This window comes from Diabrotica undecimpunctata, chromosome 5 (genome assembly GCF_040954645.1).
Source record: "Diabrotica undecimpunctata isolate CICGRU chromosome 5, icDiaUnde3, whole genome shotgun sequence".
Classification (NCBI taxonomy): domain Eukaryota; kingdom Metazoa; phylum Arthropoda; class Insecta; order Coleoptera; family Chrysomelidae; genus Diabrotica; species Diabrotica undecimpunctata.
The window spans coordinates 11,994,509-12,012,622 of record NC_092807.1 but is presented as its reverse complement, the minus strand read 5'-3'; the positions used below and the strand labels follow the sequence as shown (position 1 = coordinate 12,012,622).

Genomic DNA, 18,114 nt, shown 5'->3' with positions numbered 1-18,114 from the left:
CAAAGGACTGAGAAAAGCAAGGAGAAATTATTCTATAAATACGCCAAATATAAAGAATACCCCATTATTAGCATAAGGATATGTTAGGATTGTTTAATTTCCATTGTTAATAGACTGTGTCGTTGTCCAAGCATTATTTACCTCTTAGAAAAAGTTATGTAATGCGAATTATACTCCGTTTGAAAAATATTGAGAGCACAGATTTTATGATACGGCTGGTAATCCCAACGTAATTTCATAAACCAGTGACTAATAGTTTCAAAATTATTCGAAATAATAATTTTAATAAACCAATTATATGAGTGCATTGCCACAATCTATAGGTATAAAATTATCATTAAGAATCGCGTAAAGAAAGGATTAACATTTTTAATCGACATAAAATGCCTCATTGTCAATTATTTCAGTTACTATCTACATTTCTGTTTATTTAGAGCTTCTAAAAATTCTGCACGATATGTTAGGTTTGTTTTGTACTTCTTCTTTTTAAAGTGCCCTCTCCTTAATGGAGGTTGGCTACTACAATTTTAAACTCTTCTCTATCTTCAGCTGTTCAAAATTTAGCCCTGTCCATTGTCGGATGTTTCTGAGCCACGATAGTCTTTTCCTTCCTAGGCCTCTCTTTCCCTCGATTTTTCCTTTCACTATAAGTTGGGCATATTGGTACTTATTATTTCTCAGTATGTGGCCTAGGTATGATGTCTTTCTAACTTTTACTGTGTTAAAAAGTTCTCTTTCCTTACCTATTCTATGCAGCACTTCTTCGTTTGAGGTATGCGATGTCCATGAAATTTTGAGTATTCTCCGGTAGATCCACATTTCAAAGGCCTCCAATTTATTTACGGTTGATGTTTTAAGGGTCCACGTTTCAACAGCATATAGAAGAGTCGACCAGACGTAGCATTTTGATAAACGTAGTCGAATTTCGAGTTTTATTCGAGAATCACAAAGCAGTTTTTTTATTTTTTCGAAAGATTTTCTGGCCTGTTCTATTCTCGATCTTATTTCTAGATCAGGATTTAGGCTGCTATCGATCCAACATCCCAGGTACTTAAATCTATTGACCTGTTCTAAAATGTGCCCATTTATTGTGCAAGGTTGAGGTACGTTTTGGTTTTTTCGGATTGACATCACTTTGGTTTTTTTAATGTTTATTTTCATACCAAATTGCTCACAGATCGAGTTGGTCTTGTCGATGAGTCGTTGTAGACCTAAGTCGGAATCCGCAATTACCACTGTATCATCGGCGTATCTGATACTGTTGATATTTACGCCATTCACATTGACTCCATCCTTGGAATCCTCCAATGCTTCTTTAAATAGAAACTCGGAGTAAAGATTAAACAGCAGAGGCGACAGAACACATCCCTGTCTAACTCCCTTCCTAACTTCTACTTCTGCGGATGTGGAACTTTCGATCCTAACTCTGGCGTTTTGATTCCAGTACAAGCTTTTTAAGAATTTGATGTCTTTTCCATCTAAACCGACTTCTTGCAAACGTTCTAATAGTAGGTCGTGTCTTAATCTATCAAATTCTTTTTCGAAGTCTATAAAGCATATAAATATATCTTTCTGTTGGTCGTAGCATTTTTGGGCGAGAACTAGTAAACTGAACAGGGCTTTGCCGTTCCCATGCCGGCTTTAAATCCAAACTGATCGTCTCCGATGATTGTTTCGCACTTTCTATAGATACGATTATGTACGATTTTTAGTAGGACTTTTACTGCATGACTCATAAGGCTTATCAGACGGAACTCATTGCAGTGTTGTGGGTTTGGCTTTTTTGGTAGTGGGATGAATTTTGGCTGTTTTGTACTAATAGCGACAAAAGACAACATTAAATAAATTGGTACAATGGGAATGGAAATGCCACAATCGTCTAATTTTACTCCTCTAAAATTAAAATGTAATTTAAAAGTGCGTTTGAGAATTGAAACTATTGAAACTATGAAAAACTATATCAATATACCTACTTGTATATGTATGACAGGATATCAATCTGATAACTTTGTGCCATTAATATCTTCATTATCGTAACTAATTTCAAAAATCAGAAAGACCAAATTTGTTTTTATCACGATCATCATTTTAAAGGTGATTTAATTTTCTCTCCAACGCTGGTATTATGATGCAGATACCCATCTGGCACTAGGATACAAGAAAATGGTCTTAAAGATATAATACATTCTCTTTACCATCCATTCATGATCATGGGATTTGAGTTCTCATCATCCATTGTGGGGAGGTAATTATTCTGATATAAATGGTAAAATTATTATAAAAATTATTGAAGAGAAAAATTTAGTAGTGTTTAATGATTGTTCGTCTACAAGATTGAGTCAACCAGGTCAAAGTCCATCCGCAATGGATCCGCATTTGGATAAGAGAAAGTTGTTTTCCACATTTTTGCCGCTTTTTTCACACCAGAGCAGACAATAACGAATTGGTGAGTCTCAGCACTCTTTGGATATGTGTAATCAAAATAAGTCGGAGAGTTTGCATCAGTATGGATAAAACGTAGATCCATCACTTTACTCCAGTATCAAATCGGCACTCATTTGAGTGGACACCAGCCACAGAAACCCGTCCAAACGACCAAAGACACAACAAACCGTCAAAAAGGTTTTGAGCCTCTGTATGTTGAGGCCCGCAAGAAATTATTTTCAATAATTATTTAAAGTATCAACAGCAAATACTATATTGGTGTATCAGAGCGTTTGAAGACCGAAAACGCAAAGAAATCGCCTCATCTGTTAAATAAAAATTAGAACTATATTAACATACACGGCGGAGACAAGACCTGACACATCTAAAACGAGACGACTCCTAGAAATAACTGAGATGAAAATACTTCGACGAATATCAGGGAAAAGTCTGTTGGACAGAGAGAGAAGCGAAACATAAGAATAGCATGCAATATAGAAGGCATAAATGGATGGGCTACAAAACGGAAACAGGAGTGGAACGAACACATTAGTAGAATGGTAGGGGATAGGATAGTACGAATAGCACGAGGTAAGTCACCAAATGAACGAAGAAGTATTGGCAGACCAAGAAAAAGATGGTGCGATAATTTAAACAATTTAGGAGCTAATATTGAAAAAGAAAGAGGGTTTGAATCCTACATACAAAAAGGAAGAAGAAAGAGAAGACCAAGATAATGTCTCGTGTCATAAATCGAGGTGAACGATGGCAAAAATCAACGAATTGGGCTTTGGATTGCATCCGCGCTTAGCGTATAGTCCAGATCTGGAAATCAGCAATTTCCAATCTAACAAAATGCTCCGTGGCAAGAGATATCGCTCCGATGAGGAAGTAATCACCGAAACCGAAGCCTATTTTGAAGGTAAAGATAAATCAATCGTTTTATAATGACGGCATCGAAAAAATTGAAAAGCGTTGGAATGATCCCATCGCCGTTAAAGGAGATTATTTTGATGAATAAAATTAAAATATGGTTCCATGCGAACTTAGCAAGCATCTTAATTTGCTGGGAAAGGTAAACCATTCGGTAAAAAATGTAATCCAAATCGAATAAACGTTCTTAACGAGAATATTGGTTACTTTGAACGTCATATAATGTTAACGTTAAAAAAACACTATCGTTTATATTGTAATCATGTTTGTTTTTGATCAAAATAAAATCGTAGGGATATTTTAAAAGCTGTAAAAAATGTCAAAAATGTTCTTTAACCATAAAAATTAATTTTATATTTTCCGTTAAAAACATCTTAAAAACAAGTTGTTAATTATGTTGACAATAACACACGAAACCATTAGGATTATAGTACAAAGACATTCTAATGGATTCCAACTACTTAAAAAATACATTCAAAATGTTGAAAGGTAAATGCAAACAAAATGCGTCCCATTTTTCGTACTAAATTGTTAATAATTAAAAAACCACGCAGAATTGTCTAAACAAAACATATATGTTTTAAAAAAGATTTTGTCTAATTACTTAATTATGTACCAAACACTTTTTGCATAATATTGTTATTAAAGTAAAATGTAATAGATCACAATCTTTCTTCCACCGAAATTCGCATTGTTTTCAAGGACACTTGTTTGGAGGTTGAAGGTCGCGTTTGCGGTGTATAATGTTTCGTTTTTGCAACTTGAAATAGTAAAAGTCGGACAGCGAATCACCTAATTGAACATCTTACGAAATTTGCTGCAGTGGCATTGAAAATGTGATTAGCATCATCGTATGCTTATCGAAATATGAAAGAGATTTACTGTTACTGACAGCAATTAGTCAAAATTAGATAAATGTCATTTTTAATAGGAATTGGATTTGTAACCATCTCGTATTTTGAATGTAGGTATGTCTGTGTAATGTACAAATGAACTTTTTTTTGGTTAGGTGTTTTAACCACTTCTAAAGAACGATTTGAAAATACTTAATGAAAAAGAAACATCTCAGCCAACGAAGAACATAGATAAAAAATGGCAAAATGTAAAAATGGTGATAACAGGTCCTGCGAAGAAAATTCTGACTAAAGAAAAACCAAAAATAAAGCAGAGGTGGATGACTGATAAGATCCTTCTTCTCATGGACAATCGGAGAATAATGAAAGGAAAAAACGAACAAAGGTATAAACAAATACAGAAAGAAATCAAAATAGAAATCAGAATAGCAAAAGAAGATTTCAATAGCATAGCAAAAATCAACAGAATAGTGAAACTGGCTTTAGCATCATCATCATCATCATCATCATCTTGGTGCTACAGCCCTTAGAGGGCCTCGACCTTCTCAAGCTTTCTACGCCATTCTATTCTGTCCCTGGCTTGCATTTTCCAGTTGCCGACTCCGATCTTCTCGGCATCTTGTGTTACCCCGTCCATCCACCTCAGCTTTGGTCTACCCCGTCTTCTCATTCCCACAGGTTGCGCTGTTAGAATCCTTTTTATCATGAGGCTTTAGCATCTTTTGGTAGAAATGCAGTTATATTCAAATCGAAGATGCCAATCCACCTGAAGAAAAAAGCATTCGATCAGTGTATACTACCAATCATGGCATACGGGTGCGAAACTTAGAGACTAAAGAAAGAGATAATATCGAAACTCAAAATCACTCAAAGGTCAATGGAGCGAAAGAAAGATCGAAAAAGAATAGAATGGATCAGACAGAAAACCAAGGGTCTGATGTAATACATAGAATTAAATCTTTAAAATGGCAGTGGGTGGACATTTAGCGAGAAGAACTGTCAATAGGTGGTCCACTAGAATTACACTGTGGTATCCAAGAGGCATCAAGTGACCAAGAAGACGTCCAAATTTAAGGTGGAACTATGACATAAGAAAACAAGCCGGTACAACATGCCACAAAAAAGCGAATTTTAGACAATCATGAGCAGAACTGAAGAAAGACTATGTAAGGTAGAATGACTATATATGTAAAATATTAAATCTTCTAGTAAAAGCTGCTACCAGCTTGCTTAAATGACCAAATATATGACCTAGGAGGACAAATTCGTTAAACTTCCTGTGCTCGAATCGGTATCAATAAAGTGTTATGAATCATTTCGGCCTATCCCAGCCTCATCAGACCCTTGGACTGATACAAATTCAAACTCGGAAAGTTCAACGAATGTCTCCTAAAACTCCACCATTACAGTGGTTAGCGCACAGAGGCTTAATATATAATAATAATATATAAAAACTGTGGTAGGTATTATTATTTGGAAAAAAAAATGAATAACTCAAATTTTGTCGCCCCCTGAAATCTGCCGCCCGCCCTACTTCCGGGCCTTAGTCTCTGCCGTTAGTTTATTTGGTTCTTTTTCATATCCTAATATTTCCGGGGTATAGATACTATTCCTCCTCTATTTTTAATCCAATATTACTTATGCAGGCGATTCGCTCTTTCTCTCTCGCTTACTTCAAGTATTAGGATAGATATCTTTTATTATATTTGATCTAATATTTCTTTCGAGAAGTCTACATTTATAAGTATGGTCGTACCCTTTAAGTTTTCTGCTTGTTTAATAATTTCTATTTTTATTGTTTCGTTTTTGAACTTCACCTTTACAGGTCTATTCCTCGAGTTTTACTGTTTTCCAATTTTTTATATTTCTATTATATCATCATCTCCATTTATTTTTAAGTTAATTGTATTAGTTATTTTTTTCATAGAGTTTTTCATAGAGATTTCACTTATTTTCTAATATTTGCGATTTTCTCTTTTTTTTGTCAATTAAACAAACCTTCCTAATTGTATCATCCCCGATTTAACTCATTTCCTATTGATAATAATAAATATTCAACGGAATATAGCATTTTTCTTTCAAATTAAAAAGTACCTACCTCATTTAATGCCTGCAGAAGCATAACTGTCTAACTGAATTAACCTACTAATTCGATAATAAAGCGTACTGATTTAATAGAGGACACACTAAGTGCTCACATCCTATCATTAGTACGCCCAATATTTCCATTTGAAAAATTTCTCTTTTCATAATGCGAGCTCTTAGAAATTTTTCAGATTAAGTAGTTGATATGATCAACAAAACAGAACGTAGTCAGTAAACTGCAAAGTACCGACCAACGGTACCATATATATAATTATATTTCGTATATGGAATATAGCTTTTGGTTTGGTAATATGAACAAGGTGACATTTAAAAAGTCAAGAGCAAAATATATTTGACAAAAAATGCAATGCTAAGTATAAGATTCGAAAGCTTCATATTTTTTTTAATTGCCCAACATATACAAAAAAATAGTCCATTTAAATTTATTTTTAATACCATTGATTGACCTTGTAGTGGACTATCAGACATATTACGATATTATTAGTTATCATCTGTTTTGTAGACAAATAATTATAGTAAAAGTCTAGAAAGATTATAGTAAAAGTCCACAATATGGTAAATTTTTGGTGCAATAACGATTCATAAAACGCAGATCCCCTGGTAATTAGAATGAGAAATCAATCAAATTATCAAAATATGGCTTTCTCTGGACGTTCACTTTTTGATATCCATTTGATCTATAAAATCTGATATCAAGGCATGGCACGTGCCATGTTAGGTCCTTTAGACCTAAGAAAAAGTGGAGAACAACTACGAGATATATTAGATAATTTGGAGGAGGAGGTAACAACTATGAGACATATGTATCGTTCTGAAGCTATTTTCTTGTGGCATGTTAATAGCACATATAATTAGCTCAGTAGAGAAAATATCTCAATTTTTACCAACTCACGGAAAAGAAAAATATAGAGTATTATGTTAAATTGAATTAGGAAAGTCTAATAAAATTAAACAGAACATAAGCAAAGAGGAACTAAAAGCTGTAAGAACTTTAAAAAATGATCATATATTTTCTATTGGATTTAGATCGGGACTATTTCCAGCCCAAGGGAGGACAGTAACGTCATGGTTTCTCAACCATTCCATGGAAGTCTTAGTCGTATGACAAGGCGCTCCATCCTGCTGGAAGATGCATTGTTGGGCCCTTGTTTGACGCCTTCAAACAAATCTCTGATAGTCGGCAGTAGTTTGGCTTTTAGTATCTCTTCCTGATATTTTTTTACATTAATATTGTCCTCTATTACTCCAACTCAATTAGTGGTCATATAAGCCCATACCATGACACTCTCAGGATGCTTCATGGTGATCGTAGTACACTGGGGCAAAAGGTCTTCCCCCGGTCGCCGGCGAACAAACTTCACTCCGTCACTCCCAAAGATCGAGATTCTGGTTTCATTACTTCAAATTACCTTACTCCACTGTTCTTCTGTCCACCCTCTGTGTGCCAAAGCCGAATCAATGCGTTTTTGCCTCTGTTTTTTCTCTGTCAATTTGTTTGCTATTTCTTGATATGTGTAACCTTCTTCTCGAAGGATAATTGATTTGGCTCTCTTTCCATTTTGGGTTTTTTGGTGTCACTTTCGTTGGGTTCTTAGTATGGCCTCATGGATCAGGATTATTAAACACATTCCTGAACAATATAAACGATAAAGAAGGCAATAACATTGACCATTGAAAAGAATATAATAACACATTATTTTCCCTGGATGTTTTAATTTCAAAAACGGACACTGGATATGAGACGCAGATGTATAGAAAACCAACACATATATCTAAATTAAAATCAAATCACAAAATCAATGTTAAAAAGAGAATCTAAATCCTTACACGATAGAGTCAAAATTACTCTAGCAAAAATTCGTTTTGACTTCTTTAAAAGAGGTTTTATAGAAAAAACAGTACAAGTGTTTCTTCTCCACCCTAAATATGGAAGCATTGTTAAACTTGAAGTTTTTTCCATAGGTTAGGGTTATAACCTCCCATGTTTGGTCAAAGGTTCGGTATAGGAATTAGGGTTTAGGACAGCCGAAATGTTGCTCCATTCAGTCGTCTTTTACAACAAACAGGGGAAACTGTGGGGATATTCTTCTTTGGTGACCCGTAACCAACAAGGGAGTCTTAATAGAATCGCATTCCCTTAATTCTAGGTGTTACAGTTATGCAACTGATACTCGGTCGACAGAGTCTCGTTTGTGATAACAGGGTTCGCCAATGTGAAGGTGAGGTTAACTTTTGAGTAGGAAAGGCTATTTGAGATACGTGACTACCCCATTAAATCCCCACCTGTGTGCAAGTATTAAATATTCTTAAGTTCTATACATGCTGGTTCACTGATATAAAAGGTTAATTAACTGTGTATGTAAGGTATCAGCGAGATTACTTCTTAAAAGACTTGAACATAGACCAACAAGTATTTTTGCTAAAATTAAGGCTGTTTTAAATCGAAAATGTTATCACGAATATTATCATGATTATATTGAAGGGGTTGCCATTTCTTTAGCTGTTTGTACCAATGTTACATATTGAAATGGAATTAAATAATTTTAGAGTGTAAGGCTCGTTTCATCTCTATTAATAAATAAACATTGTCCCCCTCGTTTTGTTTAATCCGTAATAAGGTATTTGTAGATAATTGACTTTATCTTTTAATTGGACATGATATGGTCAAAACTTCAATATCCTAAGAATTTGCTGCTTCTTCTTTGTCCTTTTAATAGTTCAATAAACTTCTCCTATATAACAATATTATCGTGTCACATATAACAATATATCTTTTTGTTTAAGATTACATACTGTAAAATTGTAAATGGATAATTTAGATTTGTAGTAGAAACAGTTTACTTGTCCATTTGTAGTTGATAAGGAAGCATGATACAACTGTGAAATTTTGTTTTTATCTCCCCCCCTTTCTCCTTTCTATTCAAGTTATTTACTTCAATCTGACCCATATATTGGGTATATACATTTTTTTTGTACCATGGTTTTGTACAGAAGTGAAGGAAAAATGTAAAGAAAAGAAAAAAGCTTACCTGAAGTACATGTCAACCAAAAAACAAGAGGAATACCCTAATTACAAGACAATTAGAAACGAAACACATGCACTTGTAAAAAAAAAATAAAAAATGATCAGTGGGAGTCTTTTCGAAAGAAATGGAAACATGATTTTTACAGTCTGCAAAAGGAAATATGGCGCTTCATAAGAGGTCAAAGAACGAAGGTAAAGGAACTAATAGAACCAAAACACATAGAAAAGGAAACATGGATTGACTACCTAAAAAAGTTCTATGCAGAGGAAGAACAAACGACGTTCTCTGGGCTGTCATAGACCAAGTGGGCTGTCATAGACCAAGTGTGCTATATTTGCTATAGTTTTTACACCGTGAGCCCTTATATAGGGGTTATCATTATTGAGATCGAAGAAATGTGAAAACGGACGCTGCCTTTAATATCCCTCTGTGACACTTCTTCGTGTGTTATTGTGTTTTCTTCTGATGTCTATAACAATTGCTGCAATTGCGATCCATTGTAAAATACCTTTTTTAAACTTACAACTTAAAAAATAATTTACAAGAGTCCAGAGATTTTTTACACAAATAATAATTAAATGTAAAAAAAAAATAAAAGAAAATAAAAAAAGTAAAAAAAAAAAAAAAATAAACAGTGGCGAACTATTTTTTTCTTTAATAAAATTCAGACCATTACCTGTATCCGCGCCAATGATAAATATAAAATTATTAATTGTACGTCTTAAAACCCACCAAATTTCAGTTTGTAAGAAAAAAAAAAAAAAAAAAAAAAAAAAAAAAAAAAAAAAAAAAAAAAAAAAAAAATTTTAACAACCCGTACCTCAGAAATGAAGCATTTGTGGACATAAGTTTATAACAAAATCGTATAAAGACGGTTAAGTAGTACTGATAGCGTACTCCTAGTTTTTAATAAAAACAAGTGGTTTTATTAAATAGTTTTTTAAAATTAAAGTGTTTATCTACTAGATACTACTACGTAAGTCATCTATACGTAATTATTATTTTATTATTGTGAAAAGAAAACGTCAAATAATAAATATACACTACCGTACAAACATTTTGTGAGGTTAGCTGCTATAAGTAGCTTATGGTAGCATGCGACTGGTTTTTCATTTACCAGAGTCGGAGTAAGGCCTTCGCCACCGCAGCTTAAAATGACTTCACACAATGTAAACACACCTTCCGATCTAACCAGTCCAGTAAATCAACGTTCGAATATCACAAACAGTTATGCTTCAGCCGCTTCACATTCTTTTCCGAGTAAGAACCAAGCAATTGTTTTTAGTTGTATCGATAATGCTAAACTGCAGGATTATCTCATTCCTTTGGGTACAATCATCAACCCAAAAAATATTATTTTTTCATCTAGATTATCTCATAATAGAATCTGCATGTATTTGGCAAACAAAACCGTAGTAGATAACTTCATGACACAACATGGCTCTATAGAAGTACTCGGCGAAGTTGTAACAGCACGAAGACTTGTCTCTCCAGCAGAAAGACTAGTCTTGTCTGGAGTCTGCCCGTCAATTCCTCATCAAGTATTAGTTGAAGAATTACAGAATATCGGTTTAAAGCTTATTTCCCCAATAACATTTCTGAAAATTAGCTCGACTCTTCCCGAATATAGTCACATATTGAGCTTTCGGAGGCAAGTTTATATAAGCCCTATAACATCACCAATTCCAGATTCTATTCTAATAAATTTCGACCAAACACCTTACCGCATATTTTTGTCACAAGGTACACTCACCTGCTTTATTTGCAAAAATACAGGACACATATCATCCCAATGCAAAACCAGTTCAGTAACGGAATCAACTCATATTGAGTCAAACAATGAAGTACCAAATCAAACAGCTTCAACAAGTATACTACACAAGGTACCAAACACCCAGCAGTCATCAAGTTATCCATTATCATATCCGAGCATATCACCTACACCTACAAATCTCCACGACAAAGAAACTACTAATACTCCGACTCATAGCAACACTTTTAATCGACCTCATTCAGCGGCAACACCGTTTTCACAAACTTCGGAAGCAATATTTTCCAATCTACCAGCTCCTCTTCCATTAGATACAACTGCAGAAAATTCTAATAAAACTGATACATCACCACAATTTTTTGAAACTACCAATTCAACCAATCTTACAAATAAAACTACAAGCTCGACTTCTGTCACTACCAATGAGTTTGCTCCATTACTTCCAAATGTAATAAAGCCACATCATCTAAGTGAAAACTTTAATAGCAATTGCGAAAACGCAAGTTCTTCCATAAAACGCAGTATTGGTGAGATCGACACGCCTCCTTCAGATTCAGCAATCTCATCAGAAAATCTGTTTGCAAAACCCAAACTCTCCAAACCAAAAAAACCGCGCTCATCTAAAGTTCAATCTACACGGGAAACTCTTGAAAATTTCATTGATAATCATACCCCACCATTCGTTTTAAATTTCCACCAATTGTCCTTACTGATTGATAATGTTCAAGGCTCCCCCGACACTATTAGCGTCGTTAAAGAATTTACAACTGATATGGCTGGTTTACTCCATCTTTTACAAAGCAGCTATCAATATGCAAATGATAGATCTACAAAAAGTAAGTTTACAAAACTTCAAAAGAAACTACTCACCCACTTAGGGAAAGAGATTTCTGACTTAGATAGTGACTCTTCTGTAGACAATCGTTCAGTATCATCTAACTCCGAATCTATTAACAACATTCAACTCGATACTTCAATGGAACATTGATGGATTCTTCCATCGTCTCCCTATGCTACAGCTTCTTTTATCTGAATATTCTCCAGATATTATTTGTCTACAGGAGACAAACTTAAAGACCAATCAGTTGTACAATTCAAAAAATTTCACTTGTTTCCGCAAAGACCGTACAGATGCAAGTCGTGCAAGCGGTGGTGTAGCAATACTAGTAAACAAATCCATCGAGGCGATACAAATTCCAATAGTCAGTGATTTGGAGGCCGTTGCTATCAGAATCATATCTACCAGTTTAGTATCTATTTGTAATGTTTACCTTCCTTCTGACAAACAAGTCAGTTCTGATAGCTTTTGCAGGTTATTAGAGCAACTGCCACGTCCTCGTATAATTCTAGGCGACTTTAATGCTCACAACATAATATGGGGTTCAGATCACACGTCTGTCAGAGGTTCAAGTATTGCCGATATCTTAGATCAACTTAATATAAATTTTCTTAATGATGGTAGCCCTACAAGATTCAATATTTCAACAGGACATTCCTCATGCATCGATTTAACTCTCTGCGACCCAAATTTAGCTCATTGTCTCAGTTGGGACGCTCAAACCTATACATATGGTAGTGACCATTTTCCAATCCTAATTAGAAACCATAATTATCCCTCATCAGGACCCATATTCATATCTAAGTGGAGAATAAAAAATTCAAATTGGCAAGAATTCTCCCAATATATCGATAATAACATTTCCAGTTTGGATATAACAGACGATGTTAACTCGAATGTAGAACAGTTTAATCAACTTATCTTAAGCGCCGCCCACAAATTTATTGGTAAATCTAAATCTGTTAAAGGCCGATGTCCTGTACCATGGTGGAATGACCGTTGTGCTACAGCAATCCGTGAAAGTAAATCAGCCCTAAACCGATACAAAAAACATAAAACATCCGAAAATAAATTAAAATTCAAAATGCTAAAAGCAAGGGCACAGCTAACTGTCAAAACGGCTAAACAATTTTCATGGAACAAATACGTATCGGAAATTAATAGCAATACTCCCCTCTCTGATGTCTGGAACAAAGTTAGGAAAATTTCTGGTTTACATACTTCATATAATTTCACGGGGCTAAAAGAAAATAATAATTTCATAACATCGAGCAGCGATATTGCAAACATTTTTGGAAGAATCTATGAAGGCCACTCATCGAATCAACAGTATACGGCCAATTTTCTCAAAGCCAAAGAATTCGCCGAACAAAATCCCATTTATCTGTTTGAAGCACAAAACAATTCATTAAACCATCCCATCACTTTTCAAGAGATAAACTCATCTATTCTTAACTTGAAGGACTCTAGTCCGGGGCCTGATGATATTCCTTCAGCATTTCTGAAACATCTCCCTGTTTCAGCCATAACGTATCTCTTAAACATATTCAACAGAATTTGGCTTCACCACCAATGGCCAGCTATTTGGTCAAATGCAATAATCATTCCTTTCCTAAAAACTAATAAACCTAAATATGACCCAGAATCATATCGACCCATATCTCTGACATCGACAACCTGCAAATTACTAGAAAATATTGTTAACTCCAGACTCTCATGGGTTTTAGAAAATTCTAATTTCTTAATTTCCGAGCAAAATGGCTTTAGAAAAGATCGGTCATCCACAGACAACATTTTAGATTTGGAAAGTGAAATACATGAAGCTCTTGCTACAAACCAAAAATGTGTTGCTATATTTTTTGACTTAGAACGTGCATTTAATAAAGCTTGGAAATACAACATTTTAAGACAACTTCATAAATGGAATATTCAAGGTCACTGCCTTGCTTTCATCCAAAACTTTTTAAATAACAGATCTTTTCAAGTAAAAATAAATAATATCTTTTCAAATATTTATAGTTTGGAAAATGGTACACCCCAAGGATCCATACTCAGTCCAACACTATTTCTGGTAGCAATAAACGACATCATCAAAAACATTCAAGCACCCTTACAGGCTCGTTTATACGCTGATGACCTAGTGGTATCTATTAAAGGTAAAAATATTTCCTCAATGTCATCAATCCTTCAAAACTTTTTAGATACTCTCGAAAATTGGTCCAACTTTACAGGTTTTCAATTTTCAGTAGAAAAATCAATAGGAGTCGTATTCTCTTCAAGTTCCTTGCCACAACCTCCTAACCTAAGAATGTATGAGAAACAGCTGGAGTTTAGAGATCACCACAAATTCTTGGGTTTAATCTTTGATTCAAAGTTAACATGGAAAAATCACATCTCAGAACTAATCCTTTCCTGCAATAAAAGATTAAATGTTTTAAGATCTCTCTGTAATAAAAACTGGGGCTCAGACCAATCCACTCTACTCCTCCTGTATAAATCTTTAATACGTTCTAAGCTAGATTATGGAGCAATTGCCTATTCCACTGCTAATAAATCTCTACTGAAATCATTAGATATTATTCATAACAAAAGTCTCAGATTAATCTTAGGGGCTTTCCCAACTACACCTGTATCCAGCATTTATGCTCTTTTAGGAGAACCATCGCTACATCACCGCCGCATGTACCTCGCTCTATCACATGCAGCCTCAGTCGCGAGCAATACTTCAAAGCCAATACATCAAAATACTTTTACAAATAAATATTTAAACTTATTTCAAGGTATTCGCTATACTAAAAAACCATATTACGAAAGAATTAAATCCATTCTTCAAAACCTAAACATCAATTTTCCGGAGGTTTTCTCCTCGGATATTAAATACCCCGAGCCTTGGCTGATCGATATACCAACTTGCGATGCATCTCTAGAGTATTTAGATAAATCTAATACACATCATTCTCTAATTCGGTCCAAGTTTGAGGCCCTCATAAATAAGTACCCCGACTACCATAAAATCTACACAGATGCATCTAAATCCGAAGACGGAGTGGGGGCATCAATCGTTTCTTCAGAAAACAATCTTCTTTTCCGTTTACCCCCAGCATGCAGCACATATTCAGCTGAACTCTATGCCATATACCGTGCTGTGAAACTTCTTAACGAGCTTACACTCACAAAAGCCCTGATTATAACAGATTCCCTTAGCTCTTTAAATTCATTAAAACACATTTTTCCCAAACATCCTTTTGAAAAGTTGCTAAAATACCAGCTTTCCCAAGCTCATGAGCATGGAAGAAGCGTCCAATTTTTATGGGTTCCCTCACACGTCGGAATAACAGGAAATGAAGAAGCTGACAGGATAGCACGAGAGGCAATTTTAAGTGATTTGTCGGAGCCGATAGACAAGTGTGTTTCCACTGACTTAAAAGCTTATTTTAAAAATAAAGTGTTGTGTTTGTGGCGAAATGAGTGGTCTCAAACTAATTCCAATTTAAATAAAATTAAAAATAATGTGTCTCAGTGGTTTCCATCGTCGCGCAATAGACGAGAACAAATTGCGGTTTCGCGTTTACGTCTAGGACATACCAGATTAACGCACTCCTACCTTTTCACAAAGAAAAATCCACCTATATGTGATCAGTGTAACGTCCGATTAACAGTCGAACACTTTTTAACAATTTGTAGTAAATATGACCAAGAAAGACAGCGCTACAAGATCCCAAACGCTCTACCACAGGCTCTAGGTCAAAACTGTTCCTGTGACAATATAGTGAATTATCTCAGATCCATAAACATTTTGTATAATCTGTAGGTGTTTAACTATGTTATTTATATTTTGTTCCGTCGCTAATAACCTTTTGGTGGATGCGACATCTTTTTCTAATAAAAAAAAAAAAAAAAAATCGTATAAAAATTTCAAGCTTACAGCAACAAGTTTTTTTTTTCAAATTTGATCTAGACTTTCAAAAATATAGGGGCTGAGTCGTGCCATGTGATAGTTACCATACTTAGCATGCTATGACTCATTAGTATGAAAATTTTAGCCTAGACAGACATACGGCTACTCGGAGGGTGCACTAGCTCTCGGTCCATAAATTTAATGTTGTGAACATTTTTGTCTAGACTCGTCAATAAAACATCTACCAGTTACGGACTAAGAGAATTCCCGATGAATTTAAAAAATAATGTTAAAAAATACATATTGCATGATAACTTTTTACTTCACATTTGCTAGTTACTAAAAAAACACTATTAAACTTTAAAAAAATAAAAGAAATTCTAAAGAGTGACTAAATCATCTTTAATTTTGTTACAGGCCATACCCTTAGCGGGTAACGAACGATGGGACTTTACAAACAGTACTTTAGACTAACACGCTATGCCAAAAACCACTTCATTGGAATCAGTTCGCATCAAAAAAGTGGACAAGATGGCGTTCCACTTCAAATGCTCGTATCACAAAACTTTAGTCACAGTAAGTACCTAGTCAGTTTATATCTTATTTACAAGAAAACAGTATTTCTATACTATGAGGAGAGACCACGTTAATCTTAAGTTACACTTTTGCTGATAAATCTGTCAGTGCAAGCATCATAAGACTGTGGCAGTCAACGTGTTAATAGTCTTATTTTGAATATAAAGTTTGCCTTCTTTATTTCTGACCATCTTTTCTTGAAAACACGCGCTTCTTACAGAGTTAATTTGGAACAACTTATTAATAGAAATAAGTTATGGGGTTTAAAAAGGGACTCAATAAATCCTTATACGATAGAGCCAAAATTACTTGTTCTAACGAAAATCCGTTGTTAGAAGAAAAAAATTTGTTAACACCTGTTTTATTAAAAAATTGTTATTCTTTTGTCGTTTATAAATAAGGAATTTTCAAAATAACAAACACATTGAGATCTATTTTATCTAAAACTAAACCTAACAGTGAACAAGAAAGAACAAAGAATTATCTTTATAAAATACCTTGTGAACATTTAGGTCAAACATCTAGATCATTAAATGTTAGAATAAGTAAACATCAATCTTATATTAAAAATGTATTGACAAAATATTTAAACGCGCATGGGAAAATAAACGTAGAAGTATAAAAGTGAAAGAAACAGATGTTAAAAAGAGAAACATCAAATAAGCGGCTATAAATATATTAAATGAATTCAATTGCGTCAAAAAATCCTCGGCAGAATGCAGTAGTATCTGCTTACGAATATTTAAAAAGGAAATTAATAGAAAGAAAATACCACTATTAGTATGAAGGACGCATCATTTATGTTTTAAAATAACATAAATATAAAGTCAGAGTTTGGTGTTAATATTGAGAGTAAAACAAAGGTAAGACCAAACAGTTGCCCTATCGGGATGGTATCATCAGTCAGATGATAGTCAGAGTCCGAAAAAATTAAATTATTTTACCAGGAACAATTTTTTATCAATAAACAAAAACAAAATTTGTTTCATTTATTATTGTTTTGTATTTTGAGAACATTTTGCCACGAACGAAGACACATTTGAATAAAGATGTCTCAGGAAAATAGCATCAGAACAATATTATGTTTGTTATCCAATCATATAACTTCTTTTCCGTTTCAATGAGCAACACATTTTATATTCACATAATCTTCTGTTAATAAATCTCCATAACCTTCTTAGATAATGTATTGAAAAATAAAAGTTGTTACAAAAGGATATACTGTACATAAATATTTATTGTTAAAAGCCACTGTCACTGCACAGAACATATAGAAACATTTGTGCATTCTTCTTAAAGTTTACGGTCATTAACAAATCATTTTAATTATATAAATGACTTATTTCACAATGAATAGTTTAAGTACTTCTCTGGAGACCGACGACGTGTCAAATCTCCTGTAGCAATATTTATATTTCGCACATACTCATAAATATGCATTATGTAAGTCCATTAACGGAAGATATTCACCTTGAAACCACTGACCGATTATCAAAATTTTCTCTCTGTTAGGCTAAGCTAAATATAAATTACATAAACATAATTAAATAGTGGAAAACACATGGCCCATGTGTAACTTAAACGCGGCTAGTAAAAGAAACACATAACAAGGCTTACGAAAAAACTATTAGATAACAATTAATAGGTAATATTTTCTAGGACCGTTCCATATATCAGTCTATATAATG

General features: G+C 34.1%; 2 protein-coding genes across 4 annotated transcripts in view; both read left to right on the top strand.

Annotated features, from left to right (window-relative positions):
• Positions 1-18,114, top strand: part of dsb (scavenger receptor class B member debris buster) — a 346,326-nt gene that overhangs the window by 248,809 nt on the left and 79,403 nt on the right. For all 3 annotated transcript variants that reach the window (XM_072531478.1, XM_072531477.1, XM_072531479.1), the window contains exon 2: positions 16,268-16,426. In XM_072531478.1, the coding sequence (XP_072387579.1) occupies positions 16,294-16,426 (133 nt within the window). In that variant the 5' untranslated portion in view covers positions 16,268-16,293. The remainder of the gene's footprint in view (positions 1-16,267; positions 16,427-18,114) is intronic.
• LOC140442084 (uncharacterized) lies at positions 3,190-16,287 on the top strand. The gene is made up of 4 exons (XM_072533157.1): positions 3,190-3,346; positions 12,237-13,482; positions 13,972-15,092; positions 16,268-16,287. Exons 1-4 carry the CDS (start codon positions 3,190-3,192, stop codon positions 16,285-16,287), a joined length of 2,544 nt encoding a protein of 847 aa, XP_072389258.1.

Bases quoted from the DNA above. Each gene is read 5' to 3' on its own strand.
- LOC140442084 (XM_072533157.1), top strand. From the start codon at position 3,190: ATGGCAAAAATCAACGAATTGGGCTTTGGATTGCATCCGCGCTTAGCG. The intron at 3,347-12,236 runs GTAAAGATAAAT...GTTTCCGCAAAG, and splicing joins AACCGAAGCCTATTTTGAAG to ACCGTACAGATGCAAGTCGT. The intron at 13,483-13,971 runs GTATCTCTTAAA...AAATATTTATAG, and splicing joins CTCCCTGTTTCAGCCATAAC to TTTGGAAAATGGTACACCCC.